Here is a 26,576-nt window from a genome sequence, read left to right on the forward strand (position 1 = left end):
GCGATGCTCACGAGCATAGCAGGAAAAGTCACAAGACTGACAGTTTTGAATTATTCTCCCTTAGATTCATGTCATCAGAGCTGTCCATCAGTTCCCAATCCCGGGTTTAAATGCAGATTCCAGGAGCAGAGGGGAAGATGACAAGCCCCAGATTTCTGCTAAAACAACCTTTTTTTTTTTTTTTTAAGCGAACAAGGCAAATGAGTCCTTAAATAGAACTTAATGATGTAGACTGCAAATGTCCCAATATATGGCCTGACAGAAGAGCTCATATAACCCAAACTGATGAGCCCCTAACAGAAGTTGAACCCTAAGCTGTTCCCTTATCTCTCTCCTGACAGGTGCTGAATTGCCCCATAACACAGATGGGTGGGACAAGGTTGCAAGAACAATCCACACAGCCCAGAGCTTCTCTCCCTGTTCATTTGCAAGGGGTTCTCTGGGAAAAGCAGAGGCAGGACTGCGTCACCTTCACCAGGACACCAGCAGCCCACTGCTGGTCACTGTCTTTCTCCAGGTGCTACTCAGGGAAAGCAGCAGCCTGTGGGCAAGGATGTTTCCCAAGCTCCACACCTGGGAAACAATTACAGCTACTCTACACAGACCGAGTGCACTGTGAATGCACAAAGTACAGCTCTCACCCTGAACTGTGTTCCCTCGGCCTGGAAGGGCTGGGCACAGCCAGGATGAAGTCTCTGTTTAGGCAGAAGCATTTACTAACACAGTGATCAGTTATCCCACATGGGCTGAAGCCTGTCAGATCAGGAACCATTCCTTGTCCTGCAGTTGCACAGTGCTTACACAGAATGAGCTGCCAGCTGGGGCTGGTGAACACTGCTGTGGAACAAACAAATAAAATCAGCCTTATTCAGACCAAATTCCAAAGCAGAGGCTGTTTGCCTGCCCACATTCTAGGTTAATACAGAGGGCTTGACTAACCTCTCAATTCAAAGAAACTAGACACTGACCTTCTCTGACAAGAAAAAAAACAAAAAAAACCACACCACAGCTATGGGGAAGCTGCTTCAGGACTCAAACCCAGTAATTTATTAAAACTGAGAGATTACTTCTCCCAATGAAAGGCAAACAAACTCCAGAATCATCTCCTCCACCACATGTGAGAAACTGTCCAACCTTAACCTCCATTTCAAATGCTAATTACTTGCTAGAATCCTAACCTGAATTTTCCCTAGCTTCCAAGGAGGATTAAAAAAAAAAGACATGAGAGATCTTCATCTTTCCCTTTCTAAATTTATATGAATTATGTAATTGCACTTTTAAAGGACTAGAGCAAGTGACTAAAAAAGTAATGCAGAATAAACTAACACCACTTGTGACAAAGCAGGAAAAGAATACTTTTTAAAGCAGAAGAGCACTTTCTCCCTCCAGAAAAATATGAAAAGAGAAAGAAGACGACACTATAATTGCATAAGTGAAGAATTATTCAATGACAATGGAATGTATGACAAGTTATTTTAATTGCTGAGTTTATTATAGTCTTTAAATGATGTAAAGGATACCCAGAGAACAAGGATGGCAGTCATCTAAGAGAAGGTGGACCCAGTTAAAGACACCTTCTTAAAAAGTTAAAGCTACCTTCTTAACATACATATCTGATAAATAATATACACATACTGGCAGAGTAATCTAGCAGGAGTGGCTCACAGGCATTTTCTAAAGGCAAAACCTTGTCATTGTGAAAGGATTTATTAATAATTATAACTGAAATAATGATTATCGAAGTTAAGTGCCTGAAAGTATTTTGCCAAAATCATTTAGCTCTGGACAAAATTAATTTTCTCATGGTAGGATTTCAGTTTAAATTCAAAAGGCAACTTATATCCATTGGGGTTTTGAGGTTTTTTTAAAAGGCGTGTGGTATACACTCAATTGATTTTAGGACAAATGTATTTGTATTACTACACCTTTAATCGAGACTTTAGAGGAAGGCACTGTGAAGCAGAAGAAAAACAGTCCTTACGCTGAGGGCAGCACAATGGTTCCCCAGTAGCAGCTCATAGGAGCAAGATAAATGTTTGTAGCCTCTCTAAAAAGCAAAATTACTGCACTTTGAATGTGAGAATAGTGATGTATGACAAACAAGGAGCTCAGCCTGCCAGAAACTTTGTATTTGTTGTTCAAAAAAGGTTAGAAGCCACTAATTTAGAGTATATTACAAGAGACAGTGTGGAACAAAAACCAGCTATTGGGAGAGCACAAGGAGTGAAAAAGAAAATGACAGCCCCCCTGACCAGCATCCTAAGGAGGAGCACTCCCAGCAGTGAGATTGTTGTCTTGCTAGGTCAGGTGGGTTTTGGCAGCACAAGCTAATCTCACTAGCAGCCCTGTGTCACCATCCCTGTAAGCCCAATGGCTAAGGTGTTAGAGAGTGTGTCTTTGGAAGGGTTTAGGAAGCCCAGGAGCTCAGCAGGGCCAGGCACAGTGTCACTGCCCCAGTTTAAAGGCAGACCCAGGGATCTATTGCGCAGTTTGCACACGGACAGGCAGCACAGCCAGGTAACAAACTCTGACGCTGTGCACAGCAGGCTGTGCCTGGCTCACAACCACATCCTGCTCTTCTTTGGTGCCAGCAGAAGGAAAACAGCACTACACCAAACAGTGGGAGATATCCCTCAAATCTTCATGATATACAAAGCCTGAAGGAATGCACATTACAGAAAGATTTAGTTTGCTGGCATGAAATCAAACGTATAAACCCAAGATTATTCACAAAGATCAAGACAACCTTCAAAGAACCCAGAAATCCAGGGGGAATCAAAGTATTTCCAAGCAGTTCCACTTTTCTCACACAAGCCAGGGAATCTCAGAGAGAGGGTCATAAATAATGGACTTTATTTTCATTCTTTGCATATACTCTTGCTGATGCAGTGCCTAGTGTCATCTGGAGATGTAAGCTGATAGAGAGTCATTTTTGGATACTCAGACACACCTTAAAAGGGACTTTTTCTTGGAATAAGAGTGTTTGATTTCTGAAATACAAACTACTGTAATTTACTAATTGCTTTACATAGCCTATGAGTATTAGAGCACTTCTAAGCAAAATCAGATTTGTGATAACAAAAGCCTCTGTAAACTAACAAGGAAAGGCATTTCAGGATGCAGTGACTGAAGGCAGCATATTCAAATTAAGGTACCTAGTTAAACATCAAAGCAACCAGCCACTGAAAGAACTATCTTTGTACAGAAAGAGTCACCATTACTTGATGTCCTCAAAGTAAGAGCAGAGGATTCTGTTCAAACATACATATATGTATATATATGATCATGCTTAAGCCACAGTTAATGGTTACATGTTGAAATCAGCATTAATGCAAGCAGCCCTTTCTCACATTTTTATTAAGAGTTGTTCTGGTCACAGCAAAATTCAAAGACAATTTACTGAATTGAAATCAGGTGCATGGAAGTGCTGGTTAGACTAAGAGGCCTATCTCAGGAAAGTTTGACTTAAGTTGACAGAACACAGCACAACAGAGGACAGGATCACTGCCTGCAAACACACTTGAGGAGAGGGAGCCACAAGAAATGCAAAGAGATGCTTAAACCATGGAATTATCATGGTGCATAAATGAGATAAACCAACCACAAACTCTTCTTGGCTGGAGGTCAGAGAAATCAGAGTATGAAGTAGCTGTGATCTGGAGCAGTTTCCCAGGGAGAGAAGTCAAAGAGGAGAAGAAAGCAGATAAAGAGAGAACCCAAGCGTCCACAGAAAGGGCTCCTGCCCCACGTTGATCCCTCAGGAGCAGGGAGTCTTCCTGCTTGGAAGTCCTTGGGACTCAGGTTTGGAAAATCAGGTTGTCTTTCTAGGTCTAAGCTCACACTCAGAGTTCAATAACTTGGTAACATGCTATCACTGGATGAGAGGGGTTTGCATGTTTTGGGGAAGGTTTCCTATGTATTTCTAAACAGGAAAATTTTTATTTTCTTTAGACACAAAGGCAACTTCTGTTTCTCACTGGCTCTCCTACAGTGTGGGAGAACACACAGCAGGAGTAAAACATTGCAAGAAGAGATGATTTAGGATCTAATAGTGAGTAACATGCGCAGTCAAACAGGACAGCATGAGGAGCTCTACACTCCACCACCAGAGGTGAACTTCACAGATGTTTCACTGTCAAGATCGTTCAGCTCTTATCAGCAGAGGGAGGGAGAACTAAAAGGTACTGAAGAATCAACATCAAAGTGCAAGAGATTCAAAGAGCAGCAATGCTCTGCACCAGCTCCTGGGTTATCATTCGGTCTCAAAGTATGAAGTATTTGTCCTTCCTTCTGCAAATCTGATCCACAGGCCCTGGATTCAGCCACCCTTACTGCAGCACACTGAAGTCAGTAATCATGGAAGTTAAAGCCAAAGTCACATCTACCTAGTAAGGAAATTGCTGGAGCTGCTCCTGCTCTCTCTGCTTCAGAAGCAGCTTACCACAAACCATGAAAACACAGACGCCAGGAGTCAGGAGAGCTGCATTACCCTCCTGACAGTTCACCCCAAGCACAAGTCATAAGTTTTCCATAATCATTTCATTGTCTCCAATGTCCTCACTCATCCCCTCTGTACACAAAGCTTCCCCTCTTTGGGAAGTGTAAAGAGACTCTTCTGTGCTCAGAACTGTAATGTAAAAACAAAATCGTGTGTTAATGATATTTAAACTGATTTAACGAAATAGTTTCAATTCCACCCTTCCTTCCTCCCAACTCCACCCTCTCCTTCGAGAGGGAAATTTGTTTTGGTTAATATGGAGGGGGAAAAAAAGCAAGTTAAAAATAGCCTACTTTTGCCTTAAAGCTATGAATAACCAGCCTGAAACAGGAATGCAGGTTATCTGCCCACCAAATTCCTACACTGTTTTCTTGTTCTGCTTTCCAAAACATTTTTTTAAGGATCAAACACAGAGACTTAAATCTGCAGAACCAGTGGTATCCCAGAACTGCCTGCTTCCATGCTAGTAAGATAACTGGTTTTGGAATGAGGAGGAATGATTTGAAACTGAATGAACCAAACATATAATCTAGGACCGTTAAGTGCTAGAATATTTGAGCAAATCTCCCGGCATCAGAGGAATCAATATGAAAAAAAATTGAGAAAAATCCACCAAGAGAACAGAAAAGCCTTTCTCGTTTCCCTTTAACTGTGCAACAGACAAACTGCATTATCTCCTAAAAATCTACCTTGCCAGTAAAAAGCACTCACACTGTTATCCTTATCTTAGACCCAAGTCACATCTGTCTCTGACAACAACAGCTGTCAACATTGAAAGAGCAGGGTGATCAGCCAGCCTTTTCACCCTGGGCTGGAAGCCAAAGCAAGGGTGGCTTATGTATTTGCAGTGCAAAACCAAACAAACTCTTTATTCTGTTCCCGGTGCTATGCCATTAGCAAGCAAGCCGATCAGCTCCAGGGAGTATCCTTGCAATCTGAATATTTGAACCCAAACTTAATTTTCTCTTATTTCCCTTCCACTATATCACCAGTGAGCTCCAGGTAATGCCATAGGAGTCACATGTACTATCCCACCACTGCAGACAGAAGCCTCTTGGCAGAGTCACCTTTCATTCCCAGTTTCCCATAGCGTGAGGCATCAGAGCATGCTGCCCTGGAGTGCCACAGACACTGCTATGATACCTGATAGGAGTTACATCTTAGGAAATGAAACCACCTCCCTCCTCTTACAGCAGATGAGCCCTCTGGAAGGAGAAAGGAAATGTCTCACTTTCATCTCAGAGTTCAGAAGGAATGTTTTATAGCTGTCAATCCTATAAAGATCTTATTCATTCACACACCAGGGACAGCAACTATTCTGAGGTAGGCTGTACAACCACAAAAAAGCCAGGTTCTGAAAAGGACTTTGCCTGGTGACATTTGGAAAGCAAGGTGAAAGACTTTACTATGACCCTAAAGTAAATACTGAAAGCCAACATGCAACAGGCAGGCCAGAGGAGTTAAGCAGATGAGGCTACACAAGGCAAAGCCACATGAGGAACATGGTAGCACCTGCCAGTGAAATCCCAAGTGAGGAGTGTGAACCCAAGCTAACATCTGGTGTCCCAGGTCCAAGCAAGCACTTTCACTCAGAGAGGTGAGACATCCTCAGTGATCAGAGTGGGACAGTGCACACAGGGATCTCACACACGCTCATCAGCATCACTGCCATGACACACAACCCCTCATTCCCCATCCACACACATCTTCTCATGTTGACTGCTAAAAAGGCTTCAGGAGTACTATTTAGGCTGTGCAGAAATATTAGAAAAAGACATCCTGGTTACACATCATGTTACTTCTTCAACCACTCTACTGGAGCAGTCACTGGCTCTATGTTTACCCTCAGTTCCCACCCAAAGTGAACAGTGTCCTTTAAAAGACAGGAAACCGGCACAGAGACTAAACCACATTACTGAATTCTCAGAGGGGATCTGTAAGCAGATCATGGAGCTGAAACTGGACTTGCAGAGCTCTAAGATAGCTACCAGACCATTCTCTTTCCAACAGACACATCTGCCAGCATTCACTTGTGCAGCTTGTTCAGGAAGTCTGATGGCTCAACAAAGGAACAATGAAGTGAGAGCAAAAAGTCCAGATTGCTGGGGGTTAAGAAAATGCATCAGCAGGGCTACCAGTATCCACTCTGCATCCAGCACTGCACCAGTGCTGACCTGCTCTGCACAGCACCCTGCTCAAGCAGCTACAACTGCAGAGTTCTGCCTTCTCAAGGATGCAGTAGCCAAATGTTGTAGTACACAAATGTCTTTGGCATCACTCATCTGCAACCTCATCCCTCTGTTGTCAGCTAGTTTTAACTGGAGGTGGCTTCCCTGGTTTCAAGAGGGATTCAGTTTTCCCAAGGCACTGTAAAGAATGAGAAGGAAATGGACACTGACTCAAGAGAAAGAGAGAACAAACAACATGTGCGGAAACAATCCCATTTTTTAATAAAAGTAAAAAAAAAAACCACTTAAAAGAAACTAGCCAAGGGTGTTTCTTAGCAGAAACACAAAGTCTCAGGCTCCTGTACAGCACTCAGCTCAGTGCATCAGACTGTGCATACAGCCACTGCCTTCAATGACACTCCTTTACAGCAACTCTCTTAAGAAAACACCCACAATCACTACAGATGATTTGTCAGGAATAGTTATTGATATAAGCCACAATGTCTTTGCCTCAGCCAGTAGATTCTGCCAGTTATCTATCCATGAACCAAGAATTTGCTCCTTTAAGCAGTGTTCTCCTTCAGCCAATACACCACACCACGTGTTTTGAACTTGGGTGCAAAGAAAGGAGCAGAATTCAAAGAGTTAAGGAATCTTGGTTGCAATTATCAGGAGGAACAGTGGTAATGCAAGGTACAACCATGGCCCTGATCAATATTCTTAATATACAAAGTAGGCATCTCAGGGCATGTCTGCAGCACTGGAAGCAGTCTTCCAGCTGAGCAGTTGTTTTTTCCTTCAACTCAGCCTCACTTTTAAGTACTCTTGATTAAAACGATTACTTTCACTCAATATTCAATTTCTGACAGGTAATATTCTCTACATATGTTGCAAGCTGGCTCCATCCTTACAGGCAAAACACAAGAGCTCCCTAAAAGCAAATTTTCTTATTTTGTAAGTCATGTATAATTTACACATCCGCAATATTGACACAGGCTAGAAATATACATCGTGCCAAAATCATTTGCTAAAAGCTTTCCACAGATTTGAGGGCATTTTCCTCTTAAGGCATTGTTCCTCTTGCTACTGCTATTAGTTCTCAGGAGAATCCATTACCTAAGTACAATTAATTCCTGTACACTCAACTTCACAACCCGAAATCTAGACCATGTCAACACTCAATGCCATTTAACTGTACAAGTGTCTGACAGCCCCTTAAGCACTCACAGTGGGATTTTTTTGTTCATTTAGTCCCCAAGTTTCCATCAAAACAAACACTTCCACATGCATAGATGTGCTCCCACCATTCTAGTCTTGCAGATGGATTCCACACAGGAATTCAGAGGACGGTTCAGCTCTTCCATCCAGGTAAATATTGTGAGAATTGTCTGAAAACTGGAGATGGCCTTGCAAGCAATTGTTATCATTGTTATGCAAAATACTGAAATCAACCGAGTCTGTTTTACTGAGTTATTAGCACAAGAGAATTATTGACAAAGGAATCACAGGCAAGTTATAGGTTACATGGACGGTTACAGACAGCTGGCAGAATTAGGGAAGCATTTTCTTCATTTCCTTTAGGTGGAAACTAAAAGGGGGAATGAGGCTTTTCAAGAGTTTTCATTCGGTTTCCAAATAGCACTGAATTAGGTAGCTCTCTTGCACTGCAGAGAAAATTCCATTATCTCAGTTTAAGAGTATATCCAGGTACAGACTCGGAAACACTCCAGCACTGAGTCACCCTCTATTTTCACCTGCCATGCCTATGACTAGATGTCACACAGGTACGATGTGTTTCTGGCACTCTGAACAAGTTTAATCTTCTTTACTCAAGCAATATTTAAATAAAAAATGGGGGGGAAAAAAGTTTTTCTTTTTGAAGCTGTTCTCAGGAACAAAATATTTTGTCCAATTCTCATCTTGGCTATTGGATGAATAATCAGAACACTCACCCAAAGCACATAGTCTTTGATCATTTCCCTCAAGGTATGCAGCTGGCCAGGAGAATTTGCAACTATGACCTTCAAATATAAGAAGTGTATGTATTCTTTTGGCCTGGGATTCATAAATCAAAGTTTTATGCAGCAGCAAGTGAACTGACAAAGTATAAACAGAGAAATACATAATTATCAGAGACTACAGCTAACAAATCCTCACTGGAGGAAAGAGAGTGTGTGCAGGAAAAACTCACTGTAACTGGGGGTTTTGCAGATGACACAGAAAATACAATTGGAAGGAGCTCTTGACCTCCCACGGCAGTAACAGCTGGCCCCTTCAGTGATGCCACTGCAAGACACAAACCAACAGATTCATGAGTAAAACAGGCAGCTGGTCATTAGGAGTCACTTCAGGAACAAACTTTTCAATCCAGTATTACTGCTCCCACAACCCCCTTCACCTCATCTCTGTACTTCCCCACACACTCTTCAACCTCAGTGGGAATTGTTACTAAAATGAAACTTGGATCACCATATATACATTTCTTCTTGCACACTTTCAATACAGAATTTTTTTAAAAAAAATTAAAAAGAGGTGATTTTGTCATTGACTCCACTTACAAACTATGAGAGTGAACACGCAATGGCAAGAGAATAAGGCACATTGGGCCTGTAGAGAAAAGTCCAGGTAAAGAGTATCTACAGAACAGCAGGCTGTGACTTACAGTCCACCAGCAGTACAAGAAACAAGCTTTGTGGGTCCTAAGGAACAATGCACAGAAAGCATTCAGAAGAGAGTGTGGGATTCTGTTTCCCCTACAGGGAAAAGGTCATGGCAAGGAAAAGTAAAATTGGTAAATACTTGTAAACCTTGAAGTTTCTTAGGCTGACAAATGCCAAGGAAACAAGTTTAGCTTTGTGGAAGCAGTTTATGCAATAAATACCCACAAATAAAAAGCATCTTCTGCTGGCAGTGGTAAAGCTTCACCAAGCGATGCTGCATAGGGAAAAGCGAGTATATAGCTATATACAAATACATAGAAACATTTGAATGCACAATCAGCCAATGCATAACAGGTTAGTTACTTCTGCGATGCTGCATAGGGAAAAGCGAGTATATAACTATATACAAATACATAGAAACATTTGAATGCACAATCAGCCAATGCATAACAGGTTAGTTCTACCTACAAAAGCAGCAGTAAGGTCAGAGCCATAGACAAAACCTTAAGAGAAGAACAATCCCTTCCTTTTCCATGGCAGCTTTACAGTTGATAATGAGTTACACCACAGTTTTTTGCCACAAGATTTTTGCTAGTGTATACATTTTCTCAGCATTAAGTTTGGAACTGCAGATAGATTTTATAGTTAAGCACAGTGGAATTTATAACCATAAATTATGTAGGGTTAAAAAGTCAACCTCTAAAAAAGAGCTGTTCTATCCTTAGTGACCACACACAGATGAGACTGTGTTTTACCTACCCACTTGAAAGACATTAGGTCTGTAGATCAACTGTGCCTGGCTTGCCATAGTTTAACTCCTACTGTTTTTGCTGTTGTTTGTCTGGGTTTTTTAATCCTGTTATTTCAGGTGTTTAATGACACTAATTTCCAGATGGTCTAGAAATCTAACACACCAGCAAGCAGACTACATCCCTGTTACATGCAGGAGTGTCACTGTCTGATGTTTTACTGTTATATAAATCAAGCTGTCCCTGAAGAGGCATCAGCAATGCATTCACTAAGCATTGCTTTATTTTGACTTTTCTAAAACAAAGAACTATGGAAGTTTTAAGTGTTTCTTGAGAAGAATGAGCTGCCTGATGAGTTTTCAATTTGTTTTTTTTTTTCCTAAACTTGCAAACACCAGGAGCAACATCACCTTTTAAGGCAAAAGGCATCTGAAAGCAAAATCCTCCTTTTAAGCCAAAGTGACTCATAACAGCAAAGAGTCTTCCTATAAAAACAAACTCAATCATGAAGTAAGAGCAAGCTAGAAGCTCTAGTAATAACAATTCAAACAAATCCTTTTTTCTCCATGACTTTTGTGGACTGATATTGGCTGGTTCAAGCAGGTGCTCTTGGCAGCTACAAAAAAGAAAACAAGTAAAACAGACCACCGGCCTGACCCAGCCTTATCATTCATTTGCATCCCTAGAGAGTGCAGTAAACACAAGCACAGATGCACAGGAACACACTGCACACCTTATCTTTTCTATAGGAATGCAGGAGGAAGTCTGTATCTACACTGCAGTCACACGTGCTTTCAACAGAGCTAAGGAGCAGCTCAAGAGATAAGGCAGAGAAGATGCAGGAGAATGCACACAACACTGCCTGCAGCAAGCCTGGGTAGTTGTGTACAGCCTGATGCTTAATGTTTTAGCTTTCAGATTTTACAGATACTGTACTGCATTAGTATACAACTCTGAACTTCATATAAAGTGTTAGCAAGTTCTCTTCACAGTTTTGTCAGACAATACGATCCTTTTCCAGCCCAAGAACCAAGGACACCATTGCAGCTTCAGGCACAAAAAGTCTATAAACAGCAGCACATTGAGGAGAGCAGTCTGGGCGAAAGGGACTTCATAGCCTGAAGCTGTAATTGGACAATTAACCCCAACGGAATGGGACTTCATAGCCTGAAGCTGTAATTGGACAATTAACCCCAACATGTAAATGAACCAAAACTTATTAAAGTGCAAAAATTCATGAAAAGTTCATCTTGGGTGTAGCCACAGCCAGGATTCTGTAGTTCCCAAGGTGAATCTATTGAAGGCCTTTTAATAAATACCCACTTTATTCCTTTAACTCTGTCTAGCCTCTGTTCTAGGTAGCCTCTCAAGGCACCAAGCCCAGTACCACCATATCTCCATCATGCCCATTAAACAACATTAATAAAGCCACGTGAGGCAGGGCTGATCAGACTGCAGCCCTGCCTCCTGAAGCAGAGGTACTCACTGCTGTCAGAAGTGGCAGCACGATACTCATGAGAGGACATGACCTCAGTAGGCTGCATCTAAATCTACTCCTCAAGTCTAGCAGACATCCAAAATCCTCCTCTTTGAGAAGTATCATAGCCATTGCACAGGTTTTCCTTGACCCATTCAACACGTGAGCCCAGACAACTAAATTTTCAGCAAAGGAGGAGGTGACACCATCAGCAGAGAGTTCCAGGGCTCCACTTTCCTCCCCACAGACAACCTGCTGTATAACCCTAGGCAAAACATTTTGTCTGCTTGTGTCCCACCTTTATTCTCAGGCTGGGTTTTCTTCTGTCTGTTCTTTTGACCAGGGATCTTCTTTTACAAGATATCCATATCTAGTTATCATGTGCTGCTGAGCACAGTGGGGCCTCTAAGCTTTAAGTTTAGTAACAGAAACCTCAGCTGCAGTGGAAGTCCAATTAGAGCTACAAGGCCCCCCTCAAATCCAGCTACTCCAGACATCCTGCTCCAGAGACCAGAGGCATGTTTTCAATCTTTCTGTCCTGGCTTGTGTCAAATGCTTCCAGGCTCTTTGGCATGTCCCACACCACCTGGAGTCCATCTAAAAACCTCCCTGACAACTCCCAACCCAATTTTTTTCCAGGCTAGCTTCTTAGTGGGGGAAGCTACAGCTTAACAGGAACAGGTGAATTGAGGTCCTAATGTCAAATTCAAACTGTCTGATCAAACATCTGTCATAGACAGCTCAACTTTCCAGGAACTTGGACACTCTGAGTTAGATGAAAGTCCTGCTCTCCAATTTCCTTGCTTTGAAACGCCTATACTCACTCTTCCTATTCCTCCATTCCTCCCTTGGCACTCCTGTCAAATACAGAGATCAAGGTGACTTCCTGCTGTAACACAGGACATTTTTTCCTTAGGGCTTGTATTTATCTGCACACTGGTCAAGGAACCTGGTTTCAAGATGCAGGACACCTCTCATTGCTCTAGTACTTTCTAGAGCTTGCTGCTACTTCAGAGCATCACACAATGGTTTGGTTGGAATGGACCTTAAAAATCACCTTGTCCAACCCCCATGCTATGGACAGATTCACCTTTCATTAGATCAGCCCGCCCAAAGCCCCATCCATCCTGGCCTTGAACACTTCCAGGGATGAGGCAGCCATAAGATCTCTAGATCTTATGATGATGAACAACCTGTTCCACTGTCTAATCATTATCATACTTCCAAATACCTAATTGAAATCTACCCTCTTCCACTTTAAAACCATTGCACCTCATTCTATCACTGCACTCTCTGTTCATCTTTCCTGCTGACCCACTAAGTACTGGAAAGCTGCTACAAAATCTTCCAGGCAGAACAACCCCAACACATCCAGCCTGTCCTCAAAGGAGAGATGCTCCAGGCCTCTGGTTGTTTTTTGGCCTTCCTCTGGACCCATTCCAACAGGTCCACATCTTTCTGTGTTGGTGGATCCAGAGCTGGGTGCGGGTGGAGCCTCACTAGAACAGAGCAGAGGGGAAGGAGCACCTCCCTGACCTGCTGGCCACGCTGCTTTGGATGCAGGCCAGGACACACGTGGTTTTCTGGGGTGTAAGCAGACAACATTGGGTCATATTACTTTTTTTCATCCACCAATAACCTGCCAAGCCCTTCTCCTTTGAGCTGCTCTCAACCCACTGTTGCCCAGTCTGTATTTGTGCTTGAGATTGCTCCAACCCACATGCAGGACCTTGTGCTCGGCCTTGAACTTCATGAGGTTTGCAGAGACCATCTCTCCAGCTGGTCCTTGTCCACTGAGTACGCTCCAGCCATCAAATTAATTTCTCTCTATTTTAGAGACAAGGATGTTATGTGAGACACTAACAAATGCTTTGCACAAGTCCAGGTAGATGACATCAGCCACCCTTCCCTCATCTACTACCTCTGTAACACTGCCATAGAAGTCCAACAGATTTGTCAGGCACGATCTGCCCTTAGTGAAGCCATGTTGGTTGTCACCAGTCATCTCCTTATTTTCCATGTCCCTCATCAGAGCTTCCAGGAGGATCTGCTCCATGATTTTGCAAAGCACAAAGGTGAGAGACTTACAGGATTTTTTGAAGGCAAAGGGTGGACATAGCAGGAAACACTTGGTACTATAATGTGTTAATATTGCCTGGGGTGTCATTCAGCTGAGCTCAATCAACAATTTTTTTTTCTTCCCCTTAAACCAGAAAACAGCTTCATCCTTCCTATTTTGAGGCAACACCCAAACTGTGATAAATTCCAAACTGCAGTCGTTTGGGCAGCAATCCTAACAAACAGAATCATTATCAACAGAGACATCATCAATGGCATTCGATGTTGGTCCTAAAGAGGCTTTGCTGTGTGGGTCTTCCCATGAGGCCTTACCATGTGACCTCTTTTTGCCAGCAGTCACAGATGCCCATGGTTAGATTTTAACAAGGAGAGCAGAGAAATGTTCCTATTTGTGTCACAATAGCACATAGGACATACATGTGTAGCACAACTCAACTTCCCTGCCATGAAGAGAACACACAGAAATTGCCAGCACCACACAGATTAGGCACAGTCACCTTCACCAGTGGCAAGGGGCCTTTCTCAGTCTCTGCTTTCAACTACTGCAACTAATTCAAGAAATGTACTGACTGACTGAACTCTTGTATTGGCACACAGTGCCTGTAACAAAAAAAAAAAAAAAAACACATTAGAAAAGAGATTAAAACAAGAAAAAAAAAGGAAAGAAAAAGCTATTCTCTGAAGTACTAAACACAAGAGGCTGTGGGAAATATATTAAATATATTTTAAAGAAGACATGAGTACTGCTTGACTGCTTGCTCTTGTTTTTAAGAGGAAAAATACCAAAAAGAAGCGTCAGCAAGAGTCTTCTCTGTACTGCCACCCACCAGTCTCCTACCCAGTCCTGCTTTTTTATTTATGATTTTTTTTAATTAAAGTAACATTGTATTTTTTGCCCACATGGTCTCCCCTCAAACAAAACTGCACTTGACAACTTGCAATCATTTGAAATCTCTTCCTTCCATTTCTATTGCTTGATGCAAGACATCTTTACACTGTCAGGAAAGACTACTCTCCTGCCATGCCCACAGCCATCACCATGTATTCAAGTCCCAGCAAATCTGTCAGATAAGCTATCTCCAGCTGGTATCTTATATATATATTATATATAAAACATGGGGGAATATATAAATAGTTATTCCCTTCCCACTACTATTTCAGGATTTCCTGAACTCTACACTATTCTTATCCTCCTTAGATCAGCATTAACCCTGACAACCATATTCCCACAACATTAGTTCACTCTTGTCTCTGGAAACCACTGGATTGATTTTGCTTTCTGGAGTTATTCTTGACATAGTCCAAGATATGGAACTGCAGCCCATTTACATATCAGCTCTTAAACTGATGAGCACATGTAACTTCTATTTGAGTTAGTGCAAACAGCAGATTGTCACCCAGGCACTCTGCTCCAAACATCAACTTGCACTCCGCATCCCTCCTGTGAGCTTGAAAAAGGTTTTGTTAAATATTTGCATCCTGTGTTTTTGCTTGCAAAGTCATCTATGCTCAGCACTTAGCACTGATAGCTGCAAGATCTGCGATCCTGCCTTGGCTCCTCCTGAGTCACAGCCTAACTGGTAACAAAGTCTGTTCTCATGCAGAGCAGCTTCCACTTTTATGACTTTTATTCCCAAATACAGAGCAAAAAGATGAGGCTTTACATTCTTCCATACCCTGGGCATTCTAGATAGAATCAGCAGCACAAACAACCCATCCCATGGGAAGGATGAGAGTGTCCCAGTGCAATCTAGGGCAGCTACTCCTCAAAGCAGGTAAAGGAGTGAACACAGTCAACCCCTGAAGGTCTCCCTGCCTCAATCACTGCTTTCCTTCATTGTCATATAACTCTCAAGTTCTGCCTTTGTTTCTAGATCCCAAAAAGGTCTCTACAGGACATGCTACATCTCACCAGAGAGCACAGGAGCAGCTCTCATGGCACCCTTCTGTACCTGGCAAGGAGGAAAGGCTTCCTGATGCTGACTGTTCATTCATAATGAAGATAAATAATCAGTGCAGGTCATAATAGTAATACTTTCAAAATTCATTATTAACTCAAAATTATTATAACTTCAAAACATGAAACCATAATTAAGGTCTGCAGCTTTAAATTTGGTTTCTGGTTTTTGATGCTATACCTAAAAAAAGGGCTCATTCTCCCTTATTAGTAACTATAAAACATATAGATGTTCAAATTTAAATATCCCACACACTAAAGTTCATCATGCAAATTTGTTAAGGAAGATACAACACCATTCATTTAACTAAGAAGATATGCCATAAACAATACATTTATTCAAATTTCATTTTTTCCCATTTTAGATGTGGATTTGCTTTTTATAAAAGTTGGAGGGTTTTGGGTTTTTTCTTGTTGTTGTTGTTTTTTGTTGGTTTTTTGTTTGTTTCTTCTTTTGTTTTGCTGTGATTTTTTATTTGCTTAACGTTTACTGTCCTTGGAAGAAAACTCTTGTTGAGGGAACATTCCTGTCTGACCATCCAGAAGCCACTGTCAGTCACACTCACACCAATCCAGACTTTCACTGCTGGGACCAAAGTCCCTTCAGAGTGGGCAGCACCAGGGCACAGCCCCTTGCCTGTGGCTCCCACCATGTCCCCCACCCAGAGCACAACCTGCAGCTCCCACTGCACTTCACATCCAGGTACCTGGGTGCCTACACCTCAACAAGAGAAGAAAGCAATTTTAAAATTGCATTTAAAATTGTTTCTAAAGGAGTATTATCTATAATGAAAGAAAGTAAGGAATGTGACTGCTTCTACCAAAATAAAGAGACTATCTCACCATCCCTCATTTAGTCTTTCTCGAATCCCTCCCTGACACAAGCTATATATGACATTCTCAACTCCCCATCAGTCTCACAACCTCACAAGTTACCTGCCATGGAACTGCTTCTGCTGTAGAACTTCAATGACAAATATTCTCCCTACACCTGCAGAATAGGCTATTGCTCTCACAGGTTATCTGGCACTGCAATGAACTCTTTTTCCAGACGATTAGGCCATTGATTTCCTGTGGTTCGAGCACTTTCATTTTCCTTTAAAGCCCTAGCCAAACCTGCACTAGCAAATATTTCTTAATTTAGATGCTATTAAATGGTTAGGGAACATTTAAATCTCAACCTGATTTATCATTATTTCAAATTCATCATTTAAGAGGTTTCTTTTCAGAAAATACATTTAATTGCATATCTATGATCATGATTATACACACAAACAAATATAGACACAGCACTGTTTAAATGCATTGATTCTAATACTCATCCAATGATTCTTAAAACTGTTCCAGGGCTTTGGGAAACATAGGGTGTTTTTAAAATATGACAGGTACTTAGCTCCTGAAATATATTCCCAGTGAACACAGCCAACTGTAAGCCTTTAAACAGAGATCAAAGGTATTTTCTAAAGGAAATATTCTAATTCCCAAAGAGCTGATACACCTCTTACAGGATCCCACTATAACACACCCTTGTCCCTCTGTCATCTTTATAAGCCTAAGGACTATTCTTCCCATGCTGTTATGGGTATGGACCTGAGACACCACGAGGATGGCAAAACCAGCAAGTGCAGGATCCTCCCCACTCCCCAAGCTCCCTCGGAGCAAGGGCAGCGCAGCACTGCCTGAGCTGATTGGTAATTTACTAGCTAGGTCCGGGGTCACACTACACTCTTTCAGAGGTGTTTGTGGCATGACAGTGACTCACAGCAACATTCAAGTGTCCTGCAATCATCCACAACGCTTGACAGAGTGCAGGAAGACAGAAGTGACCTTCCCAAGGAGTCTGCTGCACAGCTGGGAGCTGAACCAAGTGCCACCATGCTCCCAGTGAGCACCCAGCTCCACAGGGTGCAACAGGTAAACCTCCTCCCACAGATATGCCCTGAGCAAACATTTAGAAGCACCTGTGCAGGAGCAAGGTACCCTGGAAAATCAGCCAGTGAAGGCAAAGGAAATTTTGGTGGTAACAACAACAGTTTACACATCACCTAATTTACTACCTCAACCAATGAGTAAAGCACTCAAGGACATGGCATTCTGAGTTTTCTAATATTGTAATATCTGCAAAGCATTCACTTCTTGGGGGGGAATTTTAAAGCTTTTCAGCTTATTCTTATAAGATAGTGACTTAAAACAACTGCTACCTTAATTCTGTTGCTGTGGATACACCAAGACGCACATTTTCCACCCAGAAAATCTCCAAAACAGTAAATTACATCATACAAATTTTACCATTGTACTTCCAGGGAGAAGACACACCTCTCCTATCCTTGCCCTTTGCGGTGACTTTAAGTTACCACAATCACATTTGTAATTTTAAGGGAAGTTTTGATCTTTTGCTCTCCTAAACCAACCATCCAAAGCACACAATCCAAGCGAGTTTTCCATCTCGGATTGCAGCACTCCCTGTGCTCTGCTCTTCCATCTGGCCACGGAGCAGCTGGCTGCACCCCAGGCCCCTGTGCTGGCAGGGCAGCGCAGCACCGCTGTGAGCCATCAGCCAGCCACTACAAATAACCCTGCTGGCTGGGCCATGGCAGCACTGCTGGCCAGGAGAGCTGCTGTGCCATCAGCCAGCCACTACAAATAACCCTGCTGGCTGGGCCATGGCAGCACTGCTGGCCAGGAGAGCTGCTGTGCCATCAGCCAGCCACTACAAATAACCCTGCTGGCTGGGCCATGGCAGCACTGCTGGCCAGGAGAGCTGCTGTGCCATCAGCCAGCCACTACAAATAACCCTGCTGGCTGGGCCATGGCAGCACTGCTGGTTTCAGAGTGCTGGATGTGACCCGCTCAGAGTGGGAAGTACAGCACAGCACAGATCCATCCTGTGGATCTGTGGGTCCATGTCCTGTCCGTCTGAGCCAGGACAGCAGCATTCACACTGTCCAAAGAGGAACACTCTCAAACACACCAGTTCCAGAGCCGGTGACAAGATGAGAGACTCATTATAGAATAACTGCACAAAATACATTGAAAATTTGTGATCTACGCTGGAGTCAAATTATCACCTTCAGACAAGATCAATTACAGTTTATAGCCCACACTTACCTGCACAGTTTAGAAAGCATCTAAATCAATTAGGTACTAAGTTTCTATAAATCAAATTAGGTACTAAGTTTCTATACCAAAGATATTAAAAACAATACATATTGCTGTTACCCCAAACATCTTCCCTTTGGAGAAGGATTCAAGAAACAGATTTAATGGGATTCTTACCACCACTAGGCCTCAGGAAAACCAAATGCACCTCATAAAAAATCAACATTACTTTCTGTGTTTGCTTTAAGTTCCACTGTAGAAATGTAGGCTGGAGCATAAACTACTGCAAATGCATCAGAACATTTTACACTGTCAGGAGACCCTACCTGGGTTTGGAATCAACAACTTTAAATTATTTAATGGTTTTCAGAAGTCTTGTGCTGAATCAGGTACAGCACTGCCACACTGCACCATATTAGTTAAAGAAACTTGACAGCAGATGCAGTTCTTTGCCTCCTGACCTGATCCCTATTACCCAGACAAAGCAGTTACCAACAGGGCTTGAGTCTTCACTTCTCTGCTCCTCAGTTCTCACACATTACAGAGACCACACTTCAACTTATTGGTCCATCTTGCAACCAAGATCTACCCTTCAAATCTATCTATCACAATACCTCTTTACTAGGTTTACCTTGGGAAATTTCTGGGGTTTTCTGAGGCAGACTGGCTAGTATAGCATACAAGTAGCTGTTTGCATATACTTGAAAAAGGGAGGGGAAATAGATTTTTAAAATAATATATACATTAAAATATGTATTTTAAAAAAGCAAAGCTCCACACAAGTCTATGATGAGACAGAGAGCTGAATGTTAAACTTCAGAAATTCATAGAAGACAAAGAAGTACACACCCCCAAGAAAAGAGAAATTTTAAGCACTTTGCTTTGATTGTCCTTCTGTCTTGCAGCTTGCTACAATCACACAAGAGCTGGCAAAGTGCAATAAATGCTACAGGTGGAAATTAAACTTGCAGGGATAACAGCTGTTCACTGGCCACTAGTAGTCTCACAGCATTATGGCTAACCAGCATATTTCTTGTTAGAATCACGCCAGGCCCACAAGTCAGTAATAATGATGATATCTTGTCTTTGCCCCTCCCCAGCAGCTTTTGCCATCTGCCTTTGCTCTTTTGACTCACCTTCAGCCTGGCACAGTCTAAAACTACTCTCACGTTTATACTTTATACATGCATGTTGTTATTCCCTTTGTACAGCTAGTGTTGCACTCAATGCTTGGCTGATGCCCATCTATTACTACACTAGAATGCACTACTCTACTGAAAACATATATTTAATTTGCAGCTGTAAGAAATGCTGCTGTTGCTATCTTCACTGAGACTACACTAAAGAAATATGCTTTGGCTGTATCAAAACCTTGTATCACTTAAGATATAAGTAAACTCCTGCTATGAAGATAACATCCCCTCACTTCTGATCTGCTTTAACATTAGGCAGTTCATGGGAGGATAAAGCAGAAGGATGATACCTCACAGCTGGATGGGAACAAAAGCCGAGACTCAGCAACAGGAAGCAAAGCAAATTCTGGACCTGTCTGGAAATAATTTCTCATTACAGGACAGGTTGTGAAGAATTAAATGATCCAAGTTGCTCATGTTCTGCAGAGCAGGAGAGCAGCTTAAGAAACAACACCCAAACTTAGAAATACAAGTTTTTTCCTTGTAACCGGTCCATGCTTTCCATGATATGCCAATACCATAACATTCCCAACACTAAGCCAGGTACAGGATTTCACCTCCAATGAACACAAACCCAGCCAGCAGTTTTACACCACCTCCTTTCCAGACATTAATCTCCCAATGTAGGCGATGCATATCAACTGGTATGGAAGTCCCCCAACTCCATGCAGCAAGGGCAGTTGATACTGATTAATGATCTGGCTCAACAGATCCAAGGAACTGACGCACTCATTAGTTATCCTAAACAGCAGGATATTACAGTAAATTATGACAGCTGCTGTGTGTAGCTTTTCAAATCTATTTTCTGTGCCTTCAAATACAGCTAGCATTGGAGGTGTCCTTTACAGAAAAAGAAAAACCATCTATAGATCAGCACTCTGTACAGAGTCCAGCAGCCTGCAAGTGTAACTTGCCAGCATTTACAAAGCAGTGACGCACACAGCGTAAAGCCTTTGCTAACACCAATCCACATGGAGTGCCTTCAGTAAAAGCAGACACAAAAAACACTCTCCTCTCCTTATTTTCCCTAGAGTAAAGCCTGGCATCCTCCTTGCCTCCTCTGTGAACCCCTCAGCTCTCCTTTCTGCCTTTATAATGTTTATAATTTCTCTTACTTTTAAAAACCATGTGAACAAATGCAGAGCTTGAATTCATGAGGGGAAAAAATGTTTTCCTACACCTTCTAAAATCTCTCAAAATCTAAATATTTAAAGACATCCTGTTATACCCTTCTATATGTCTTCACAGACCTCAAAAATGTCATTCCAATTGGCTGCTTCTTCCAGTCTCTCCCATATCCATGCTGTTCTACTTACCACAAAAGAGTTAGCAAAAGGCAGCAGACAGGACAGGACAGCTTGGGCCCTTTCACCTCCTGTGCATCTGCACAATGTGTATTGTTCCTGCCTCAAAGTCGTCACAATTTAAACAGATGAGGCTGGGAGAAAAAACTGTTTACCTCATTTATAGGTTTTCAGGAGACTAGGAACCTTACTCATGATCACAGAAATTTATGGCAGAAGAACTGAACTCATACATCTCAATTCATTAGTATGACTCCAGTAACATCTCTCCTCTCAAGAGCAGCATGTCCAGTCATTTCTCACCACATGAGGTCAAGAAGGACTTTAGCTGTAGACAGAGATTCTTCCCTTATTCTCCCTGACCTGAGGAGAAGTGATGATGTTTTCCCGGATTTCATTACTTGAATGCACACACATGAACAGTTACAGCAGAACAAGGTATGTCCTATTCATACCTGTGATAACAGCTCTCTTGGGTACTGTAAGAAACAGCCTCACAAAAACATCCCAGACTCACTTCCCTGTCTGCCTCCTGCACTACTGGATTTTAATATATACCAATACATGGAAACTGAGGCACATGTAAGAAAGATGAATAGTGAAAAAAATTCCCTCAGACCCCTTAAGATAAAATAAACTAACAGTCTAATGGTTAAATGGACAAGAAAACACCAACCAACAAGGGAGAAAGGGTGGAAAAGTGGGAGAAGTACACAGCAAAACAAGCTGAGAAAGCCCTGCTTTTATCCCCTCATGGAGGCTACCTGAAGAGAGCCAAGGCTGATACCTTTTTGAGAAGAAGCAGCAAGCAGTGAAAGAATAAGAGACTGAAGTTCACTGCCACTTTTTTATCATGCTGATGGAACACAGCAGGAAGCTGGTCTCATAGCTCAGGACAGCTCTTCTTATCCTGTGCTCTCATAGCTCAAAAACAACTTCACAAGACCTGTGCAGTGGTTTGTGCCACACATCCTAACCCCCTCTGTGAGAGCAACAGACACTAAAGGCATAAATCCTATGCTACAGAGCTATGGCTCAAGGCAGCCTGCTGCAAGGGAGAGGAAGCGATTCTAATTACAGCTCTCATCCCTTTGCTCCTGCCTGCAAGAGAAGTCAAATTGAAGGAATCTGCTTGACCAGTAATGCCTTTACCGTGGTACTCAAAAGCCACCCCACTTCATATTCTGGACTAGCCAGGCAGTGCAGTGCATTCTTCATCTCCATACCAGGAGCCTCTCAGCAACTCTAGCTGCCCATAATTACATGTAAACTTCTACAGAGAACATGTCAGCCAGTTTTGAAATGGGAATGAAGTTAGCAGATGATCAAACTTGAGGACAGCTTCTGTAAGCAAGCAACTTCCCTAACTAAGCATCTGCAAGACAATGTAAAAATCACAATGCACTGCTTCAGAGTATTTTCCTTTTCAGAGGCTTTGTCAGAGTAACAATTCTCATACACACACCCCAAGTCACCAACTGGAGATGCTTCACATGCCTCAGCTCTACCCTTATGTCAACAACTCCAGTTTAGAAATCAGAGCAGAGAGAGAACATCAAACAAATTCATCAAGCTCCTCTCATCTCTCACTTGCTAAACAGAATTATATTTACATTGGCTAGCAGCTATCAGGAAATTAATAGGAAAGCAGGCATTGTTTTGGCCAATTTATCAAGTAACAAGGGTATTTCCTGAAAAAAACACTTCCATTGCTCTATCAGGTGCACCCACCTAAACACTGTGCCAGTAAAGGCACACAGGAGTATTCTCTTCAATAAGAACCATCACAGAAATGAAGCAAAAGGATTGCAATGGGTATGAGAAACAGCCCTTTCACAAAAGCATCAATATGTTTAAATAAAGATACTATCTTAGAAAGATCAAATAAACTGCAGTATTTTCCTTCAGATAAAAAAATAAGCCATGTTTAAACAAGGTAGTCATTTTGCACTGATGGAATCGGTCCAACTACAGCAAAATAACATTTTACTGAAGAAGCTTTCCAGTTCATAGGCATTGGTATTATAATCCCAGAATAAGAATGCTGGAAACTGGTGTAGTTTGTATTACTACAAGAGAAAGTTACAGTAGTACATTTATAACACTCTGAGACAGCAAACGTTATAGCCTGTTCAGCACAGTATCCACCCTCCCCCTCCATCATAGATGTAATCACTCTCAGATATTGTGGGATAGCTCCACTGCCAGTCAAGGGAATGCTGAACAGTATGGATGTGAGGAGCTGGATTCCTGAAAATCCAGCCATTAGGGAACAGAAGAAAGGATGCTTTACCCTCTGGTTCCCACTTCCTTTTTAAGGGGCATGCAACTTCTGTGGATCTTGCTACTGGGCACATTTTGTAGAGCAGAAAGTAATTCCATTATAGATTTATCTTTTTCTTCCGCTAACACTTCCTTTGTAAAATCAGCAAGTAAAATGTCTGTAAGGTCAAAATTGGCTTTTCACCCCCTAGAGACCCAATTGGTCTTTTCAAGCAGTTTAATAGTCTTTATCTCTTGAAAACATTTCAGTTGTGTGGGCGACTCCTCTGATTGCCCTTGCATTATAAATATATCTGCAAGCCCTGCTGACAGCATGAGGCACACATTACACAGCACAGCCAACAAGTGACATTTTTCTGTTGAACATACAGAATTAGAGGAGCACATACCAAGGATAACATCTATCCTCTAATGCCTGCAAACACTAAGGAGACATTGAGCCAGCTTGCAAAGTGGCCAGGCTGATTCTGCAACAACATCCAGGCAGCTTTAGCCTTACTCCCCAGTGAGGTGCATCATAGACCATTTTCCAAGACTAACACTCCATGATTCTACATCCTACACAGAAGTGTGACTTCGTTCAGGCTTCTCAGATTCCACCCTTTTAGATTTTGCACTGGTCATGTGGGGCTGTTAAAGTGTCAGTGGGTTCTGCTGCTCCCTCCTTGGCTCTCCAGATGCCAAATCTCCCTAAGGACAGGAACCACAGAGCCTTGCTTGGTGTGATTCTGCAACCCCACAACAGCCGGGTTCTCTGAGAGACTGCTCACTCAATCTCCCTTCCTGAACCCAGGTGAACTCCCCTTCTGCCAAAATCCTCCAGTTTATACACTGGACATGATGTCCTACAGTGTGGAATATCCCTTTGGTCAGTTCGGGTCACCTGTCCCAGCTGTGCTCCCTCCCAGCTTCTTTTGCAAACCTCCTCACCCATGCAAAGGAAAGAAAGTCCTTGACTTAAGATAAACACGACTTTGTAAAAAAAATCAAAACATCCCTGTGTGTTACCAACACCATTCTCATTCCAAGTCCACAACACAGCACTGTAACAGCTACTGAGAAGAAATTAACTCTACCCTAGCTGAAACCAGGACAGCAATAAACATACCAAAAGGTAGATTAGGAATTCCCAGTCAACACATGCAGGAAAAAAAGGAAAAATAATTTTCACTAAGCATCATCTGTTAAGCAAAGGTGCAAACAAGACATTTCCAATGGAGATTTTTTGTAATTATGTCCAACATCTCAGACAGCTCAGAATTCTAGAAAATCCCTAACCATACTGCTGGCACATTAAGGGCAGGATTTTGTGATCCAAGCAAACAATTTTTAAGAGACCTACAGACGAGGAGCAGTAAAAGATACTTTTGCAGATTATATCCTGCTGCAGTCATCATGCATGAAGTGCTCTGATTATATTAAAAGGAAATATTTGTCCCTACTGAAGATATTTTACTTGGTGTGACTCTGATTTCCCCCTACACACCTTAACAGAGCCTGAAAAATACAAATCAGCTTCTTGCAAGCTTATTTGGATGCTGAGTATTTCAAGCTCTAGGTACCTCAAAACCTTAAATACAGCAAAACAAGTTGAATGCTATCATCTCACTTCACTTTGCTGACTGCAGAAAAATATCCTAGAAACCCATTTCCTCACACAACTAATTCATCTTCCCTGTGTGGGAAGAAACCCGTTTCCTCAGAGAACAGAACAGTGTGCCAGAGACAGCCACTGATGTACTGGCTTTTAATGTTGATTTCATATATCTTGTTGAACTGAAGCCATGACAGAGGCATTTGTTATTCCTTCCCCTCCAAGACTGTACTGAAACACAAACAAACAAGGTCTTCACCATAAAACCAGCAAAAAGTAGTTAGCTTATTTCCTTAAAGCAACATGAAGCACCTTTACTACTTATTTTTAGAATGGAAACCTAGTTTTAAGTTTATGAGAATATTTTTCAAAAGCAATCATATTACAACCTAATTCTTCCATATTCTATTTAGGACATTCAAGTAACCTTTCAAGTACTCCAGAGAACAATGTCCACCCCAAATTTCAGTGACAGAAATTTATTTTTAAAGTTGCCCACATAATGCAGCTTTGACTTTTGAGGTTAACTCAAGCTTTACAAATATAGCAGAGTCAAATACTGCTTTCATTAAGTACCAAAGTGTGAATGCTCCTATTTGCATTTTCTCTAAATGTCAATAGTTCATTTGAAAAACAGAGTTGCAAAGTCAGGATAGTTTGTTTCTCTTTCCTGCTCTACCGATACAAACAAGGTGGGAAAGTCGGAAACACCTGTTCAATAATCCGAAATGTCATAGGATTTGTCTTTTCTTTAAAATAATGCCTAGCCGCATCTTTTAGTGTTAAAATACTTGTTGTAAGTCAAAGCTCTCACGGACCAAAACCAGCCATCTAGCAATGATGCTCAAAAATTCGATAATGTTACATGCAGGACACAACATGATAAATCCATCTTCCTCCCAGCCCCCTTTTGCTTAAGCATCATGCAAAATAGTAAAGGTGGGGGAGGGGAGAAGGTCACAGGGAAAATTAATTCATGTGAAACTAAAATTAAAGTACTGAATGGGTATAATTTCAGTCTCTATTCAAATGTGTTCAAATCACCACTAATCAATTCAGCTACAGCAACCAGTGACAAAGTTACTCCAAAACAGCAAACAATTAAAGATTTAAAGGGGCTGCTGAAGTTTTTTATTTGCCACCAGAGATCACAGCCACTATCAGGACTGTGTTTCTGGCTTGAATTGTTGTCCTCAGTTTCAAACTACAGCCATATGTTTCACATTAAAATGAAGGACAACCAAGTGTCCTTGAAGGATCAGACAGGGTTCTCTTCTAAAAATCATGTACTCATCCCATGGTTGCATAACCAGGCACAAATGGACCTCCTGCATCCTCGTGATTTCCCTGCTGCTAACATCTGACAGCATTCCCATGCCGGACACCAAGACATGAGGAAACAAAAGCAATATAATGGGGAGCAAATGACATCTCCACATCTCCAAGGCTGGCAAGGCAGATGACTGTGATAGGTGAGCTGGCTCCCAGCCTGCCACCACTTGGGCTTTGTCAGCC

General features: G+C 42.0%; 1 protein-coding gene across 4 annotated transcripts in view; it reads right to left on the reverse strand.

Moving 5' to 3' along the window:
• The window catches only part of TSPAN4 (tetraspanin 4), a 421,577-nt gene that overhangs the window by 343,186 nt on the left and 51,815 nt on the right, over window positions 1-26,576 (reverse strand). For 2 of the 4 annotated variants that reach the window (XM_039728451.1, XM_039728452.1), the window contains exon 2: window positions 8,858-8,952. The exons of 1 other annotated variant lie outside the window; for it this stretch is intronic. Coding sequence is in view for 1 of the 3 variants with exons in the window: in XM_039728450.1 (XP_039584384.1) it covers window positions 8,619-8,629 (11 nt within the window). In the remaining 2 variants the exon portion in view is untranslated. Of the gene's footprint in view, window positions 1-8,618; window positions 8,645-8,857; window positions 8,953-26,576 lie in introns of those variants that run through there. One more of the 4 variants, XM_039728450.1, reaches the window with a different exon arrangement.

This window comes from Passer montanus, unplaced genomic scaffold (assembly GCF_014805655.1).
Source record: "Passer montanus isolate IOZ18808 unplaced genomic scaffold, ASM1480565v1 scaffold65, whole genome shotgun sequence".
Classification (NCBI taxonomy): domain Eukaryota; kingdom Metazoa; phylum Chordata; class Aves; order Passeriformes; family Passeridae; genus Passer; species Passer montanus.